The 16,852-nt window shown below is 66.3% G+C and overlaps 1 protein-coding gene across 30 annotated transcripts; it reads right to left on the reverse strand.

Moving 5' to 3' along the window:
* Nucleotides 1–633: 633 nt before the first annotated feature.
* MDC1 (mediator of DNA damage checkpoint 1) lies at nt 634–14,830 on the reverse strand. Of its 30 annotated transcripts, none has more exons than XR_007768961.1 (18): nt 14,543–14,828; nt 13,844–13,973; nt 13,036–13,488; nt 12,348–12,426; nt 8,980–10,772; nt 8,303–8,398; nt 7,964–8,032; nt 7,641–7,685; nt 6,809–7,246; nt 6,391–6,491; nt 5,578–6,219; nt 5,078–5,191; nt 4,015–4,197; nt 3,805–3,930; nt 3,442–3,501; nt 3,143–3,203; nt 2,824–2,891; nt 2,271–2,755 (listed from the first exon to the last, which is right to left on the reverse strand). XR_007768961.1 is itself a non-coding variant. In XM_050920545.1 (17 exons), the coding sequence occupies exons 1-16, from the start codon at nt 14,786–14,788 to the stop codon at nt 3,177–3,179; spliced, it is 4,602 nt and encodes a 1,533-aa protein (XP_050776502.1). In that variant the 5' UTR covers nt 14,789–14,828; the 3' UTR covers nt 2,271–2,823; nt 3,143–3,176. The 30 variants fall into 30 exon arrangements, 19 of the variants coding, with proteins under 19 accessions (XP_050776508.1, XP_050776502.1, XP_050776501.1 ...); XR_007768962.1 differs by lacking the exon at nt 2,824–2,891 and adding an exon at nt 2,962–3,021; XR_007768960.1 differs by lacking the exons at nt 2,824–2,891; nt 3,143–3,203 and adding exons at nt 2,962–3,021; nt 3,322–3,381.
* Between the last annotated feature and the right edge of the window lie 2,022 nt (nt 14,831–16,852).

Genomic DNA, 16,852 nt, shown 5'->3' on the forward strand with positions numbered 1-16,852 from the left:
GCGCCCCCCAGAGGGGACAGGGCCCTGCCCCATTCCCTGCCCCCCTGAGCCAGCCAGTCCCTGCCCTGGGGTGGGGTGGGAGCTGGCGCCCCCCAGAGGGGACAGGGCCCTGCCCCATTCCCTGCCCCCCTGAGCCACCAGTCCCTGCCCTGGGGTGGGGTGGGAGCTGGCGCCCCCTAGAGGGGACAGGCCCCTGCCCCACTCCCTGCCCCCCTGAGCCACCAGTCCCTGCCCTGGGGTGGGGTGGGAGCTGGCGCCCCCCAGAGGGGACAGGGCCCTGCCCCAGTCCCTGCCCCCCTGAGCCAGCCAGTCCCTGCCCTGGGGCCGTGTGGGAGCCGGCGCCCCCCAGAGGGGACAGGCCCCTGCCCCACTCCCTGCCCCCTGAGCCAGCCAGTCCCTGCCCTGGGGCCGGGTGGGAGCCGGCGCCCCCCAGAGGGGACAGGGCCCTGCCCCATTCCCCAGCCCCGAGCCAGCCAGTCCCTGCCCTGGGGCCGGGTGGGAGCCGGCGCCCCCCAGAGGGGACAGACCCCTGCCCCATTCCCTGCCTCCCTGAGCCAGCCAGTCCCCGCCCTGGGGCCAGGTGGGAGCAGGCGCCCTCCAGAGGGGACAGGCCCCATATTAGCCACATTATGATGATTTCAAAATGACTTTACTGCTGCTAGAAAAGCGGGGTATTTACAGGGTTAAGGCTCGTGGGTCCAAGGTCAGGGCCCGTTGACCCCTCAGCGCCGCCTCTTGGCAGACCTGGGCGGGGCGGGGGCAGGACCCGACGCCCCCTTCCTCTTGCTCGCCCGGGTGGCAGGGGCAGTGGCGCTGGGCGGGGGCTCGGCAGGCGTCCCGGCCAGGCGGTAGGAGGCCAGGTCGACCGCCTGCTGCAGGATGCCCGTCAGGATGAGCTCGGTGCTGGCGACGGGCAGCCGGGCGCTCAGGGCGGGTCGGCAGCGGGGCAGGTCTTCGGGGCAGGAGATGACGATGCGCTTGTCCTGAAAGGGTTAAATCCTGCTCACATCTGCCCCACAGCACCCGCCTGCGTGCCCCTCACTCCCACCCCGCAGCCCCTCTCCCCTCACTCTGCCCCACAGACCCCTGTGCCCCACTCCCGCCTCGCAGGCCCCCTTCCTTCCATCACTCCTGCCCCACAGATCCCTCCTCCCGCAGCACCCGTCTGCGTGCCTCTCACTTCTACCCCACAGCCCCTCTCCCCTCACTCTGCCCCACAGACCCCTCTGTGCCCCACTCCCACCTCGCAGGCCCCCCTTCCTTCCATCACTCCTGCCCCACAGATCCCTCCCCCCAGCAGCCCCCTCTGTGCCCCTCACTCCCGTCCCACAGCCCCCCATTCTTTCCATCACTCCTGCCCCACAGATCCCTCCCCCCCGTAGCCCCCTGTGCCCCTCACTCCCGTCCCACAGCCTCTTCTTTCCATCACTCCTGCCCCACAGACCCCTCCTCCCGCAGCACCCACCTGTGTGCCTCTCAATTCTACCCCGCAGCCCCTCTCCCCTCACTCTGCCCCACAAACCCCTCTGTGCCCCACTCCCGCCTCGCAGCCCCCCCTTCCTTCCATCACTCCTGTCCCATAGACCCCTCCTCCCACAGCACCCGCCTGTGTGCCTCTCAATTCTACCCCGCAGCCCCTCTCCCCTCACTCTGCCCCACAAACCCCTCTGTGCCCCACTCCCACCTCGCAGGCCCCCCTTCCTTCCATCACTCCTGCCCCACAGATCCCTCCCCCCAGCAGCCCCCTCTGTGCCCCTCACTCCCTTCCCACAGCCCCCCCTTCTTTCCATCACTCCTGCCCCACAGATCCCTCCCCCCCGCAGACCCCTCTGTGCGTCTCACTCCCTTCCCACAGCCCCCCCTTCTTTCCATCACTCCTGCCCCACAGACCCCTCCTCCCGCAGCACCCACCTGCGTGCCTCTCACTTCTACCCCGCAGCCCCTCTCCCCTCTGCCCCATAGACCCCTCTGTGCCCCACTCCCGCCTTGCAGCCCCCCCTTCCTTCCATCACTCCTGCCCCACAGATCCCTCCCCCCCGCAGACCCCTCTGTGCGCCTAACTCCCTTCCCACAGCCCCCCCTTCTTTCCATCACTCCTGCCCCAGAGATCCCTCCTCCTGCGCCCCTCACTCCCACCCTGCAGCCCTGCTCCCAACTCTGCCGGCGCCCCTCACTCCCCCCTCACCTTGTACGTCCGAGGCATGTGGGGCAGGAAGACCCCCCCGCTGCACTGGATAATGTCCTTCATGTGCTCGGGCTCCGGCTTGACGTTGGGGGTGACGTGGATCTCGTAGCCCTGGGGAGGGGGACGCGGCTGTGACTGACCCACCCCCTGCTCCCAGGAGGGAAGGGGCAGAGCAGGCAGCTAAGCCCAGGGACCAGGTATCCACAGCTCAGACCTCAAGGGTGAGGAGCTCGTGACAGGGCCAGCTGCAGGCGGCATCCTGCCCAGACGGGCCCACCTGGGTGTGGGGGGAGGATCAGTCTGGATGCACCTGCAGCTGCCCCGCCCCCCACCCCCACAGCGTGGTGGATGGTGGGGAGGGGATTGGTGGGGGGTGAGTGGGTTCAGAGGGTCTCACCTGCGACAGGCCAGTGGGGGGTGGATGCTGGGGGGAGCCAGTGGGGTTTAACCTGCAGCCGGGCCCCCCTGCGTGGTGGGCAGTGTGGGGGAGCAGGGGTCGCAAGAGCAGGGCCCCCCCCATGGTGCAGGGGAGTGTCAGTGGGGTCAGACGAGTGGATGAGGGGCTCTTACCTGCAGCAGGGCCCCCCACCTGGTGCAGGGGAGTCAGTGGGGTCAGACGAATGGACAGGGGGTCTCACCTGCAGCAGGGCCCCCCGCCTGGTGCAGGGGAGTCAGTGGGGTCAGACGAGTGGACAGGGGGTCTCACCTGCAGCAGGGGCCCCCGCCTGGTGCAGGGGAGTCAGTGGGGTCAGACGAGTGGACAGGGGGGGTCTCACCTGCAGCAGGGCCTCCCGCATGGCACGGGGGGTCAGATGAGTGGACGGGGGGGGTCTCACCTGCAGCAGGGCCTCCCGCATGGCACAGGGGGGTCAGACGAGCGGACGGGGGGCTCTCACCTGCAGCAGGGGCCCCTCGCCTGGCACAGGGGGGTCAGACGAGCGGACAGGGGGGTCTCACCTGCAGCAGGGGCCCCCCGCCTGGCACAGGGGGGTCAGACGAGTGGACGGGGGGCTCTCACCTGCAGCAGGGGCCCCCGCATGGCACGGGGGGTCAGATGAGTGGACGGGGGGGTCTCACCTGCAGCAGGGCCTCCCGCATGGCACGGGGGGTCAGATGAGTGGACGGGGGGGTCTCACCTGCAGCAGGGCCTCCCGCATGGCACAGGGGGGTCAGACGAGTGGACGGGGGGCTCTCACCTGCAGCAGGGGCCCCCGCCTGGCGCAGGGGGGTCAGTGGGGTGGACGGGGGGCTCTCACCTGCAGCAGGGCCTCCCGCATGGCACAGGGGGGTCGGACGAGTGGACAGGGGGGTCTCACCTGCAGCAGGGGCCCCCGCCTGGCACAGGTGGGTCAGACGAGTGGACAGGGGGGTCTCACCTGCAGCAGGGGCCCCCCGCCTGGCACAGGGGGGTCAGACGAGTGGACGGGGGTCTCTCACCTGCAGCAGGGGCCCCCCGCATGGCACAGGGGGGTCAGTGGGGTGGACGGGGGGCTCTCACCTGCAGCAGGGGCCCCCCGCATGGCACGGGGGGTCAGACGAGTGGACGGGGGGCTCTCACCTGCAGCAGGGGCCCCCCGCCTGGCACAGGGGGGTCAGACGAGTGGACGGGGGGGTCTCACCTGCAGCAGGGGTCCCCTGCGCGCTCGCTGCAGCGACTGGGCCAGGCTGAAGTGAAAGTTTCGCTCCTGCTCTGCGTCCCGCACCAGGAAGCCGCTGGGTGACAGGAAGCAGGCGCTGCGCCCGCTCTGGGGGAGGGAAGGGGGGGCAGCGTCACCTGGGGTAGCCCCCCAATGCCGCTCCCTCCACCCCCCGCACTCCCCGGGCGGTACCTTGTCCAGCCAGTCCAGCGTGACGATGGGCACCCCGCGGGCCAGGGCGCACAGGAACTTCACCGTACGGCGCACCCGGTCCGTCACCAGGTGGGTGCAGTCGAAGACCGACCGGGCCAGCGCCCCGCCCAGCGCCGAGACCACCCGCTCGCCCGCCTCGTCGATCACCCCCGTGAACAGCACCTGGGGGCGGGCAGCACAGTCAGCACGGCCCAGCCCAGCCCAGCCCATCCCCACCCCTCGGCAGCAGGGTTCCCCACCACCCCCAGGGGCAGGGTAACTTGGTACGTCCCCTCCGTTCAGTAAGGTCTGCTCATCCCCCCCCGGCAGGGTACTTGGTATGTCCCCTCCATTCAGAACTCTGCCCATTTTTCCTAAAACGCCTAATTAACTTTAGGAAAAACAAATAAACGTGCACCACATGTCCACACCACGGTCACTGATTTACGTAGGAGGGTTTTCTCCCGACTCAATGATCAAAGTAACGGTACAGTAACCCCTATTCTTTACTGGCCTGACACAGGACAGAACCACAAACAAGGTGCTTTGCATGTTCTTGTCTTTTTTTGGAGGGGGGCGGGCGGGGGTGTTTTGGTTCATTAGCTAGTGGTCTCCTGCTGTGAGAAGCGACACTTGTTTGTTAATAACACTTGTCACAATCTCCCAGCTAGCTGCCAAGTCTGCTGTGAAATGTGATATTAACAAACCGGCCAATCACCTTTCCCAGCAGATTTACTGTGACAAATCAAGCCCTGGAGGCCATGGGAGGGGGGTGGGGAGCTGGGGGAACAGAGCCCAAAGCCCCAGGGCTGAAGTCCGACCCCACTGCCTCCGGGAAGGTGGGAACTCTGCGTGTCTCCCCAGAGGGGGGCAGACTATATACAATCTATAGATCACTCTACAGTCCCTGTCGTCCCCCCCACGCTCCCGTCTCCGAGCCAGGACAGAACCCAGAGCGGGGAGATACCTGGGGCGGGGTGGGAATTGGCATCCCCTAGAGGGGAAGGGCCCCCGTGTTCCAGCCTGCCACCCTCCCCACCCCCTCAGTCCTGGGCTTTCTTACCCTGGGGGAGGCCAAGCCACCGGCTGCCCCCTGGGATCGGCGAGGGGCCCTGGTCCGCAGCCCCTCCACCTTGTTCTCCGTGCTCTGGCGCCGCAGTGGGGCGACCGGCACCTCCTGCAGGGGGAATGGGGGGAGTGAGACTTACTTACCACACACTCCCCATAGGAGTTCTCCCTCCCCACCAACCCCTTGACAGACCCCACACCTAGCCACTTAGACCACACCCCCATAATCCCACCCCCTAGCAGGAGAGGCCCTGCCCCTCCAGTCCACCCCAGCAATGATTTTCCTCCTCCCTATCGAGCTAAACCCCCAGAAAGTTACAGCCAGCCTGTTCTGTAAACAACCCCCAGCCAGCCTGTACACCCTGCCCCCTAGTACCAGGCCCCACCCAGGGCATATTAGGCCCCGCCTCCCAGTGGCCAGGCCCCATCCATAGCAAGTGAGGGGTGGGACCTGACCCTGGGGTGGGGACCTTCGCCCAGTGGCCTGTTACCCACCTGCCTCTTTCTGGCGTCACTCCCAGCATCCTCTTGGGCTACGGCACTGCCCACTCGTCCCTCGCCCTGTGCCGGAGGCAGATCCAGGGTGGCCACCCCTCTCCGCTTGCCTTGGGTCTCCCTGGCTGGCTCTGCAGCACCCCTCCTCCTGGGGGCTGGCTCCTGGACAGGGGCTCTCTGGGACCGCCGGGCTTGGCCCTGCAAAGCCTCCTGCTCTGCTCCCCTTGATCCCCTCCGGGGCTCGCTGGCTGCAGCCGGTTCTGCGCCAGCAGCCACCCGAGATCTCCGGGCCCGGCCTGGAGCCCCCTGGCTCGAGGCCTCTGGCTCTGTGTGGGGGTCCTCCTGAGTCCGCACAGCCCTCCTGGGCCTCTTCAGAGGGCCAGGCTGCTCCACCTCCTCGACACTCCCCGGCTCCGGCGCCTCCACGTACATGGATGTGCTGCAAAGCTGGCGCCTCCCCCTACGCTGGGGGGCGGCCGGGACGGACTGGCTGCGTTCTTCGGACCCCACGGACTTCTCCGCCCCACCCCGCCGGCTCCGCCTCTCCGGGGCAGGGGCTGGTGGTGGGGGAGCGGGAACCAGAGCAGATCGCAGGCTCCGGCGCCTCATGGGGATGGAGGGACTGGAATGAGCCTCTGGAACCTGGGGGGGACAGAGAGAAAGATCAGGGGGCTGGGATCCAGGACTCCTGGATTCTGTCCCCAGCTCTGGGAAAAGGGGGTGCAGGAGCCCCCCAATCAGTGTGTGCAGGAGCCCCCCAGCCAGTGTGTGCAGGCACCAGTCCTCCAAGAGAGGGGGCCAGTCCCTGCTCACCTTCCCAGCATCCTCAGGCTGTGCCCCCATGGGGTGGGGCCCGGCCCCCGTGACCCCAACAACTGCTGGGGTCTCCCGTCTCTCCGCAGCCTCCGGGCCACCTGGAGAAGAGAATGAATTAATTCCAGTCAGCTTCTGCAGTTCCCTTCATTACCATTAGATGTCGCTGCCTGCCAAGGCACATCATGTGACTGTCAGCAACACCCCTCTCCTTGCACAGGGTGTCACTTGTGCACATGCACACACACACGCACAGTGTCACACACTTACACAGGGCGCACACACAGAGCACCACTGCACCAGGTGTGTCACACACACATCCACACACAGAGAGCACAGTCGCACACACACCGAGAGCACCAGGCGTGTCCCACCAGGTGTGTCGCACACTCACTCTCCCCACACCCCCATCACTCACCCTGCCCTCTCAGGCGCTGCCCAGAGCTGCTGCCCCTGGGCTCTGCTCCTGCCCGCCTGCCCTCGCCCTGCAGTACCAGGGCTGGCCTGCGGGGAGCGCTCAGCACTAGACGCACGGGCTGGGATTCCTCCTCCTCCGGTGGCTCCCTCCTGGCGCCCCCTGCTGGCACTGCCCCGCCAGGGGGCTCTGACTCCTCCTTGGGGCCAAGGGGCAGCAGCCTCCCAGAGGCCAGGCCGGGTACTTCGGGCTGCGCCAGCTCCCGAGACAGGACTCCCCCCAGTGGCGGGGGACGGGGCAGCAGCTGGGTGTCCTCCTTGGGGAGGAAGGGCTGTGTGGGCTGGTCCGAGTGGGGCCCGGGGTCCTTGCAGAACGACTGAGTCACTTCCACAACACACAGATCCTCGTCCGAGTCCTCCTCCTTCTCTGAAGAGGTACAGACTGAGGATGGAGGGGGTGGGGGGAGGAGAGGGGAAGAAAAGGAGTTTAGAATCCAGGAGTCCTGGCTCCCAGCCCCACCCTACACTCTAACCACTAGCCCCCACTCCCCTCCCAGAGCCAGGGAGGGAACCCAGGAGTCCTGGCTCCCAGCCCCACCCTGCTCTAATCACTCCAGTCAGCACTGGGTGGCTCGGCCCAGTCTGGCACGGAGGCGGGGAGACCAGTCAGGCTAGATCTGTCATAGCGGCAGCTCTCACGCTTCCCCGAATCCTTAGCAACCCCTCCTCCACCACCCCACCTTGAAATCCAAGATCGCGGCTCCAGACCAGTCTCCTCTCTGCCCCGCCCCATTCCCTGAGCGCCGCCAACCCAGCGAGGGGCCCGTTGTGCTCACCTGGCGCATGCAGGGCTGGTCCAGCAGGGGGTGACATCACGGACCCTGCGAAGGGATCAGAGTGGCAGCAGGAATTGGTGGGGGGGGGAAGGGTGACTGACTGAGGCCCCGCCCCCAAGGGTCACTAACTCCGCCCAAGGCCCCACCCCCTGGGAGGTCACTAACTCCGCCCCTCGGGTGACCTACACATACATTGGCAAGTTCTCAGCCCAGCAGGCCCATGGAGAAGGAGATGCCTTGTCTGGCCACCAGATGGAGCCACCCCTGGGAGGACACACTGAGGGGGGCTGTGATCATGGGGGCTGGATTGCCCCCCAACCCACCTTGTGCAGGCAGGGGCGATCTGAAGACAAATGTCTGGGTGGCTTCCTCCTCTAGGCTGCTCCCCGAATCTGTGGAGAGAGGAATTACCTAGGATCCTTCACAGCTTCCCCGCCGCCAATCTCTTCGCTCACAACCCCACAGATCGCCTGCCCAGAGGGAGGGACTAACTCTAGGTCATGGAGGGAAACTGAGGCACAGAAAGGGGAAGAGATATGCCAGAGGTCTCACAGCACGACGGAGCTAGATACAGAACCCAGAAGTTCTAGCTCCCCCTTCCAGCTCTAACCGCTAGACCCCATTCCCCTCCCAGAGCCAGAGATGGAACCCAGGAGTCCCACCTGCTGCCGTGGGGGCTCTGGCGGCCTCAGCCCCTGAGGACGGGGTCTCCTCAGCCAGGTAGCACTGCGTGGCCTGCAGGGCAAAATCAGCGTCATCTGGGAAGGGGAAGGAGAGCGGAGACTCCAGGTGAAACCGACACGCCTAATCCCATGCCAGCATGCAGGGCAGGGAGCTCACCCGTAGGGAGCCGGAGACCGGGGCAGGGAACCGGACCCAGGCCTCCGGGACGGCAGCGCAGGGCGCTCACCCCTAGGGAGATGGAGCCCGGGGCAGGGAACAGGACCCAGGCGTCCGGGACAGCAGCGCAGGGCGCTCACCCCTAGGGAGCCAGAGACCAGGGCAGGGAACGGGACCCGGGCGTCCGGGACAGCAGCGCAGGGCACTCACCCCGAGCCAGAGACCAGGGCAGGGAACCGGACCCAGGCCTCCGGGATGGCAGCGCAGGGCGCTCACCCCTAGGGAGCCGGAGACCAGGGCAGGGAACAGGACCCAGGCGTCCGGGACAGCAGCGCAGGGCGCTCACCCCTAGGGAGATGGAGCCCGGGGCAGGGAACGGAAGCCAGGCCTCTGGGACGGCAGCACAGGGCGCTCACCCCTAGGGAACCGGAGACCATGGCAGGGAATGGGACCCAGGCGTCCAGGATAACAGCGCAGGGCCTGGCTCCCCGAGATTTACCCTCCACGTCTGTCTCGTTGTCGTCTCCAGGCTGGCCTGGGCCCCACGCTGGATCCTTGTTCCCCTCCGTGTCCATCAACTTGGTCTCTGGGCTGACATAGGACTGGGCAGCTGGTGGCTGCTCCACACCCGCCTGGACTGGGCCCCCCACAGGACCTGGCGTCTGGTCGAACTCTGCCCCGGGAGCCCCCTCCACATCTGTGTCGCTGTCTCCACTGGGCCAGTGAAGAGTCTGTTGGCCAACATCTGGATTCTCCTCCACATCTGTATCGCTGTCCCCAGTGGCGACAGACAGAGGGTCGTTTCGTCTTCCAGCATCTGATTTCTCCTCAGCCTCTTCCACATCTGTATCGTCACCTGCCTCCAGAGTAGGCTGATGGCTCCTCTGTACAACATCTGGATTCCCCACAGACTCCTCCACATCTGTATTGCTGTCCTCATTTTCTGCAAAATGATGGCCCTTAGGATGCACATCTGGTTTCCCCACTGTCCCTGTCACATCTGGATCTCTGTCTCCAGGGAGAGCATGTTGATCATTCTTCATTACAACATCTGGATTCTTTGCCTCCTCTTCCTCCACATCGGTATCACTGCCCACATCAATGGCGAGTGGATGGCTCTTTGTACTCACATCTGGATTCCCAGTCTCCTCCACATCTGTATCACTGCCCATGTCAACAGCAAGGGGATGGCTCTTTGCAGTGACAACATCTGGATTTCTATCAGATTCCTCCACATCTGTATCACTATCCTCAGGGGCAGCAAGCTCATTGTTCGTTTGTCGCACATTTGGTTTTCCCACCACCCACGCCACATCTGCATCTCCGCCCCCTGGGGAAACAAGTTGATGGTTGTTCTGTACTACCACTGGAGTCTCTTTCTCCTCCTCCACATCTGTATCACTACCCACCTCAACAGCGGGCTGATGGCTCTTCTGTACAACATCTGGATTCTCTGCAACCTCCTCCACATCTGTATCACTCTCCCCATTTTTGGCAGAGTGGTGGCTCTCAGGATGCACATCATCTGGATTCTCTACTTCCCCCTCCACATCTGTGGCGCTGCCCCTAGGGAGAGGATGTCGATGGTTCTTCCGCAGATCTGGATTATTTGCTGCCGCCGCCGCCGCCTCCTCCACATCTGTATCGCTGTCCACCTCAAAGCTGGGCTGATAGCTCTTTGGACCCACAACATCTGGATTCACTCCAGCCCCCTCCACATCTGTATCGCTGTCCCCAGGGGCAGCAGGCTGGTTCTTCATTCCTTGCACATCTGGATTCTCCAGTGGTGCCTCCACATCTGTATCACAGTCCCCATTTCCAGCAAGCTGATGGTCCTTTGGATGCACATCTGGATTCCGTGCCTCCTCCTCCACATCTGTATCACTGTCCATCTCAATGGCAGATGGGTGGCACTTTGGATCCACATCATCATCTGTATCGCTGTCCCCCAGGAGAGCAGGTCCACGGTTCTTCTGCACAACATCTGGATGCTGTACTACCTCCTCCACATCTGTAATGCTGCCCACCTCAACGGGGCAACCGTTCCCCAGGCCCCTGACAGCTGCTCCCGGCCCCGCGCCCGAGGCAATGCCCATGTGGCCAGGACCCTTGACGAAGCGGCAGGCGGCCAACATGGGCTCCGGGTCTGTCCCAACCACCCCTGTGGCCCTGGGCTGCTCGGTACCCAGGGCAGTGACTCCGTTCTCCGGCGGGCCGAGGGTCCGCTCGCTGCCATAGCTCAGGCGCAGGGAGGGGCAGGGGGCGTCAGGGGTCTCGCCACCTTCCTCGTCGCTGGGGGGCAGAGAACAGAAGGGGGTCAGAACCCACCATAACCTACCGAGTCAGCACTACCAAGCCCCCCGCCCCGCAGCACAGCGCCCCCACCGAACCCGCCACCCCACAGTATAGTGCCCCCACCAAGCCCCCCGCAGTGCTCCCCACCGAGCCCCCCGCCCCACAGTATAGTGCCCCCACTGAGCCCCCTGCAGTGTTCCCCACCAACCCCCCCGCCCCACAGTATAGCGCCCCCACCGAGCCCCCTGCAGTGCTCCCCACCAAACCCCCAGCCCCACAGTATAGTGCCCCCACCAAGCCCCCTGCAGTGCTCCCCACCGAGCCCCCCGCCCCACAGTATAGCACCCCCACCGAGCTCCCCACCGAGCCCCCCGCCCACTGTCCCACAGTACAGCACCCCCACCGAGCCCCCTGCAGTGCTCCCCACCGAGCCCCCCGCCCCATAGTATAGTGCCCCCACTGAACCCCCCACCCCACAGTATAGCGCCCCCACCGAGCCCCCTGCAGTGCTCCCCACCGAACCCCGCACCCCAGTATAGCGCCCCCACCGAGCCCCCTGCAGTGCTCCCCGAGCCCCCCACCCCACAGTATAGCGCCCCCACCGAGCCCCCTGCAGTGCTCCCCACTGAACCTCCCACCCCACAGTATAGCGCCCCCACCGAGCCCCCTGCAGTGCTCCCCACTGAGCCCCCTGCCCCACAGTATAGCGCCCCCACCGAGCCCCCTGCAGTGCTCCCCACCGAACCCCCCACCCCACAGTATAGCGCCCCCAAGCCCCCCGCAGTGCTCCCCACCGAGCCCCCCGCCCCACAGTATAGCGCCACCGAGACCCCCGCAGTGCTCCCACCGAGCCCCCCGCCCCACAGTATAGTGCCACTGAGACCCCCGCAGTGCTCCCACCAAGCCCCCCGCCCCACAGTATAGCGCCCCCGAGACCCCCACAGTGCTCCCCACCGAGCCCCCCGCCCCACAGTATAGCGCCACCGAGACCCCCGCAGTGCTCCCACCGAGCCCCCCACCCCACAGTATAGCGCCACCGAGACCCCCGCAGTGCTCCCACCAAGCCCCCCGCCCCACAGTATAGCACCCCCGAGCTCCCCACCGAATCCCCCGCCCCTCAGCAGAGCACTCCCACTGAGCCCCTCCGTGCTCCCTCCTGAGCCCCTTGCAGCACCCCCCACTGAACCCCCACCCCACAGCACCCCCTTCTGAGCCCCTCGTGCTCCCTACCAAGCCCCTCACCCCTCAGCAAGCACCCCCGACAGTCCCTCACAGTAACTCCCACCGAGCCTCCACCCTGCAACACAGCACCCTCAACTGAACCCCCTGCCCCACAGCACCCTCACCAACCCCCCCTGCACTACCTCCCAATGCCCCCACACCTCAGCACAGCACGCCCCACTGAACCCCCTGCCCCACAGCACAGCACCCCTCCCAACCCCCCTGCACTCCCGAGCCCCCCACCCCTCAGCACAGCACCCCCTGCAGCACATCCGCCCTCGCTCTAACCACTAGACCCTGCTCCCCTCCCAGAGCCAGAGTCTTGGCTCCCCCTGCTAGGCCTGTCTCTACCTTTCCGGCACCACGGTTGCACCCGGGGAGGAGGAGGCTGCGTGGGAATGGACGCCAGCGTCAGAGGAGGAGGCAGAACCTGGTGGACAAGACGGACACAGGGTGTTAACAGGGAATCCGGGGGCCTGTGCCTTCCCCACCCACAGAATGGGGGCACAGCCTGCCTCCTGGTTTATCATCGTAGGATCTACCATACTATCGTAGGGTGCCTGGCGCTGTCAGTAACCAGAGAGGAATTCCCGACCCTCATCCCTCCCAACCCCAATTTGTTATCGTAGGGTCTACTGTAATAGAGAGGGATAAACAAAGCAAACAAAACCAGGAGTCCTGACTCCCAGCCCCAGCCCCTGCTCCAGTGACTAGCCCTGACTCCACAGGAACAGAACCCAGGATGCTCGCCCACTAACACTAGTTTGTTATCGTAGGGTCTACCACAATACCATAGGGTCCCTTCACACCAGGGATGTGTGTAAACTTGAGACCTAGAATCACTGGCAGCCCTGCCTTACCCCAGCCCCACTTGTGCCATGCCTGGTTTGTTATCGTAGGGCCTACCATAACATCATGGGGTTGCCCTAATATTGCAATAGCAGGATGTAATTTTTGTGGAAGCAGGAGCCCAAACAAAAAGACAAACCAGTGGTTGCTGGTTTGTTATTACAGGCCCATCCCCACAATCCCCACTCACCATTGCTCCCTAGCAGGTGCAGGAGCCTTCCTCCACCCTGCAGCTCCTCCTCATCCTCAGAGTCCCTGGCCAGCAGGGGCCCGTAGCCCATCCTCTTGCTGGGTGCGGGGGTCTCCTCGATGGCCAGGGTGTTGGGGGCCCGGGGCTGGGTGGGCGGCACCTCCAGAGAGTCCTCGGGGTCGGCGCTCCCTGGTGGCAGCAGGAAGTACTGGCAGCCCACGTCCCCAAACATGAGGGTGTCTCCATCCTCTAGGCTGTAGCGGACCTGGGGTAGCAGGACGCCTCGCTGGCGCCGGGTCCGGTTCAGGCTGCCCCGGTCATAGAGCAGGTGGGGCCCGCCCGGTGCTGGGACCTCAATCACCGCGTGGGCCTTGGAGACTGAGGGGGCCGGCAAGCAGACCTGGCAGCCCGGCAGCCGCCCCACCACGTTCTCCCCGGGGTAGATCCAGAAATCTGGGGGGAGAGAACCCAGGAGTCCTGACACCCAGGCTGAGCCAGTAGAGCCCACTCCCTTCCCGGAGCTGAGGAGCGAACCCAGGAGTCCTGGCTCCAGCCCCTCCCCCAACCACTAGCCCTCAACTTCTCTCTCAGAGCCAGGGAGAGAACCCAGGAGTCCTGGCTCCAGCCCCCCGCTTCCCTCCCAGAGCCAGGGAGAGAACCCAGGAGTCCTGGCACCAGGACGCCACCATCGAGGGCCATCAAACCAGCGGTGCCTTCCCAACACCCTCAGGAGAGCGGGTGAAATCTCCAAGGAGCAGGTGGCTCTGATGGGTGGGGCCGGCCCCCGCCCCCGCCCAGCACCACTGACCTTGCTCCGGCCCATATTTGCTGCTGAGCAGGTGCAGCCGCCCCACGGGCTGAGGCGCTTCCCTGTCGGCCTCTCCCCCGGGGGGGTCCCCGTCCTCCTCCCACTCCAGCAGCTGGGTCTGCTCCATGGCCTGCGGGGCAACAGTCACAGGGGGAGTGATGGGGACACCCACCCCCAGTGCCCCTCCCCGGCCCCCCAATGCCCCTCACTCCCCTCTCCCCCACTGCCCTCCCTGTGCCCCTCACTCCCCCCAGCCCCTCACTCCCCCTCCCCCTCACTGGCCCCCCAGTGCCCCTTCCTGTGCCCCTCACTCCCCCTCCCCGGCCCCCCAATGCCCCTCATTCCCCCTCCCCCTCCCTGGCCCCCCAGTGCCCCTCACTCCCCCCAGCCCCTCACTCCCCTCTCCCCCACTGCCCTCCCTGTGCCCCTCACTCCCCCAGCCCCTCATTCCCCCTCCCCCTCACTGGCCCCCCAGTGCCCCTCACTCCCCACAGCCCCTCATTCCCCCTCCCCCTCACTGGCCCCCCAGTGCCCCTCTCTCCCCCCAGCCCCTCACTCCCCTCCCTGTGCCCCTCACTCCCCCTCCCCGGCCCCCCAGTGCCCCTCATTCCCCCTCCCCCTCACTCCCGATCTGCAGCCCCCTGCCAGTCCAGTCCCCCCGTGCCCCTCCCGACCCACAGCCCCCCAGCCCCCCCCCACCTCTGGTTCCAACGGCAGCCCCACGGGTCCCTCCTGGCGCTTCCCAGCAGGGAGGCCCCTGATTGGCCAACCGGGGCCCAGCCGCAAAGCTTTGTCTTGTCCTGATTGGTCATCGTGGGTGTCAGTCATTGGAGTGGGCGGGTTCCGCCGTCCTTGTTCCCGCCCCGCTGCTCCCTGGGGACCAGTCTCGCGTTTGGAGCATAGAGAGGAGGCGGATGTGCGTGTAGAGTGTCGCCCCGGAACCATAGAGCGGCACCAAGTGCCTGGCTAGATTGTTCGCTGCGAGTCACCACCCCATACTTTTGGCGCCAACGAGGTCCATAGAGAGGCTAACGTTCGGCTAGACAGTACCTCGGAGACCATAGAGTGATACCGTGCTCTAGGCTAGAGTGTGCACTACGGGTCCGCCAAAACATGGCGGCGCTGTCGCTTCGCCCTACTAGCGTCACCTGGGCTCATAGAGAGGAAACGCGTTGCCTAGAAGTTACCACTAGAACCATCGAGCTGGGTCCTCCAAGGCATGGCGGCTGCGGTCCGCCAGACGGACCATACCACGGGAACCATAGAGGAGTGGGCGTGTCCGTAGCAGTAGCTAGAGTGGACACGTCAAGCGCCTCCCACACAGCGGGCCCGTCCTCTTCTCATGACGTCATATCTGACGTTGAATCGAGTACGCATGCGCAGAGAATACCAAGCAACCATAGACACTTGCTGTGGGAGGCTAGAGCGTACACACTAGTCCTCCAAAATATGCCCCCCGCCCCCCAGCCTGCAGCACGGAGGGGAGAACTCTCCTGTAGACAATACCCCCTACCATTGAGAGCAGGTGTGTACAGGCTAGAGTGTACACTCGTGGTCCTCCAAAACATGGCTTCCTTCCCATATTTGTTATTAAAACACTGATAAGGGGGAGTTAAAACATTTCTGACTTTCTGCCACCCCCTGGGGTTGCGGCGCAGCCGCCATGAACCCGTCATGTGCCTGCTTATCTGTGGTGCTGTGTCACTGCACGGGGCGTAACACCCAGGCAACACGCTGGCCATTGGGGCCGCGCCACGAGCGACGGCGTCGCCAGGCAACACGTTGGGCACTGGGGCCGCGCCACGCGCGACGGCGTCGCCAGGCAACGCGCTGGCCATTGGGGCCGCGCCACGAGCGACGGCGTCGCCAGGCAACACGCTGGCCATTGGGGCCGCGCCACGCGCGACGGCGTCGCCAGGCAACGCGCTGGCCATTGGGGCCGCGCCACGAGCGACGGCGTCGCCAGGCAACGTGCTGGCCATTGGGGCCGCGCCACGCGCGACGGCGTCGCCAGGCAACGCGCTGGCCATTGGGGCCGCGCCACGAGCGACGGCGTCGCCAGGCAACGCGTTGGGCATTGGGGCCGCGCCACGCGCGACGGCGTCGCCAGGCAACGCGCTGGGCATTGGGGCCGCGCCACGCGCGACGGCGTCGCCAGGCAACGCGCTGGCCATTGGGGCCGCGCCACGCGCGACGGCGTCGCCAGGCAACGCGCTGGCCATTGGGGCCGCGCCACGCGCGACGGCGTCGCCAGGCAACGCGCTGGCCATTGGGGCCGCGCCACGAGCGACGGCGTCGCCAGGCAACGCGCTGGCCATTGGGGCCGCGCCACGCGCGACGGCGTCGCCAGGCAACGCGCTGGCCATTGGGGCCGCGCCACGCGCGACGGCGTCGCCAGGCAACGCGCTGGCCATTGGGGCCGCGCCACGAGCGACGGCGTCGCCAGGCAACGCGCTGGCCATTGGGGCCGCGACGGTGTCGCCAGGCAACACGCTGGCCATTGGGGCCGCGCCATGAGCGATGGCGTCGCCAGGCAACACGTTGGGCACTGGGGCCGCGCCACGCGCGACGGCGTCGCCAGGCAACACGTTGGGCATTGGGGCCGCGCCACGCGCGACGGCGTCGCCAGGCAACACGCTGGCCATTGGGGCCGCGCCACGCGCGACGGCGTCGCCAGGCAACGCGCTGGCCATTGGGGCCGCGCCACGCGCGACGGCGTCGCCAGGCAACGCGCTGGCCATTGGGGCCGCGCCACGAGCGACGGCGTCGCCAGGCAACGCGCTGGCCATTGGGGCCGCGCCACGCGCGACGGCGTCGCCAGGCAACGCGCTGGCCATTGGGGCCGCGCCACGAGCGACGGCGTCGCCAGGCAACGCGTTGGGCATTGGGGCCGCGCCACGCGCGACGGCGTCGCCAGGCAACGCGCTGGCCATTGGGGCCGCGACGGTGTCGCCAGGCAACGCGCTGGCCATTGGGGCCGCGCCACGCGCGACGGCGTCGCCAGGCAAC

Source organism: Gopherus flavomarginatus, chromosome 12 (genome assembly GCF_025201925.1).
Source record: "Gopherus flavomarginatus isolate rGopFla2 chromosome 12, rGopFla2.mat.asm, whole genome shotgun sequence".
In the NCBI taxonomy this organism is placed as follows: Eukaryota; Metazoa; Chordata; order Testudines; family Testudinidae; genus Gopherus; species Gopherus flavomarginatus.

Excerpts from the sequence above, each read along its gene's own strand:
- MDC1 (XM_050920551.1), bottom strand. The coding sequence starts at position 14,788 with ATGGTTCCGGGGCGACACTCTACACGCACATCCGCCTCCTCTCTATGC. Across the intron at positions 6,492-6,808 it reads GCAGCGCCTGAGAGGGCAGG|GTGGCCCGGAGGCTGCGGAG; the intron begins GTGAGTGATGGG and ends TCTCTTCTCCAG. Across the intron at positions 3,931-4,014 it reads CGCTGGACTGGCTGGACAAG|AGCGGGCGCAGCGCCTGCTT; the intron begins GTACCGCCCGGG and ends TCCCTCCCCCAG.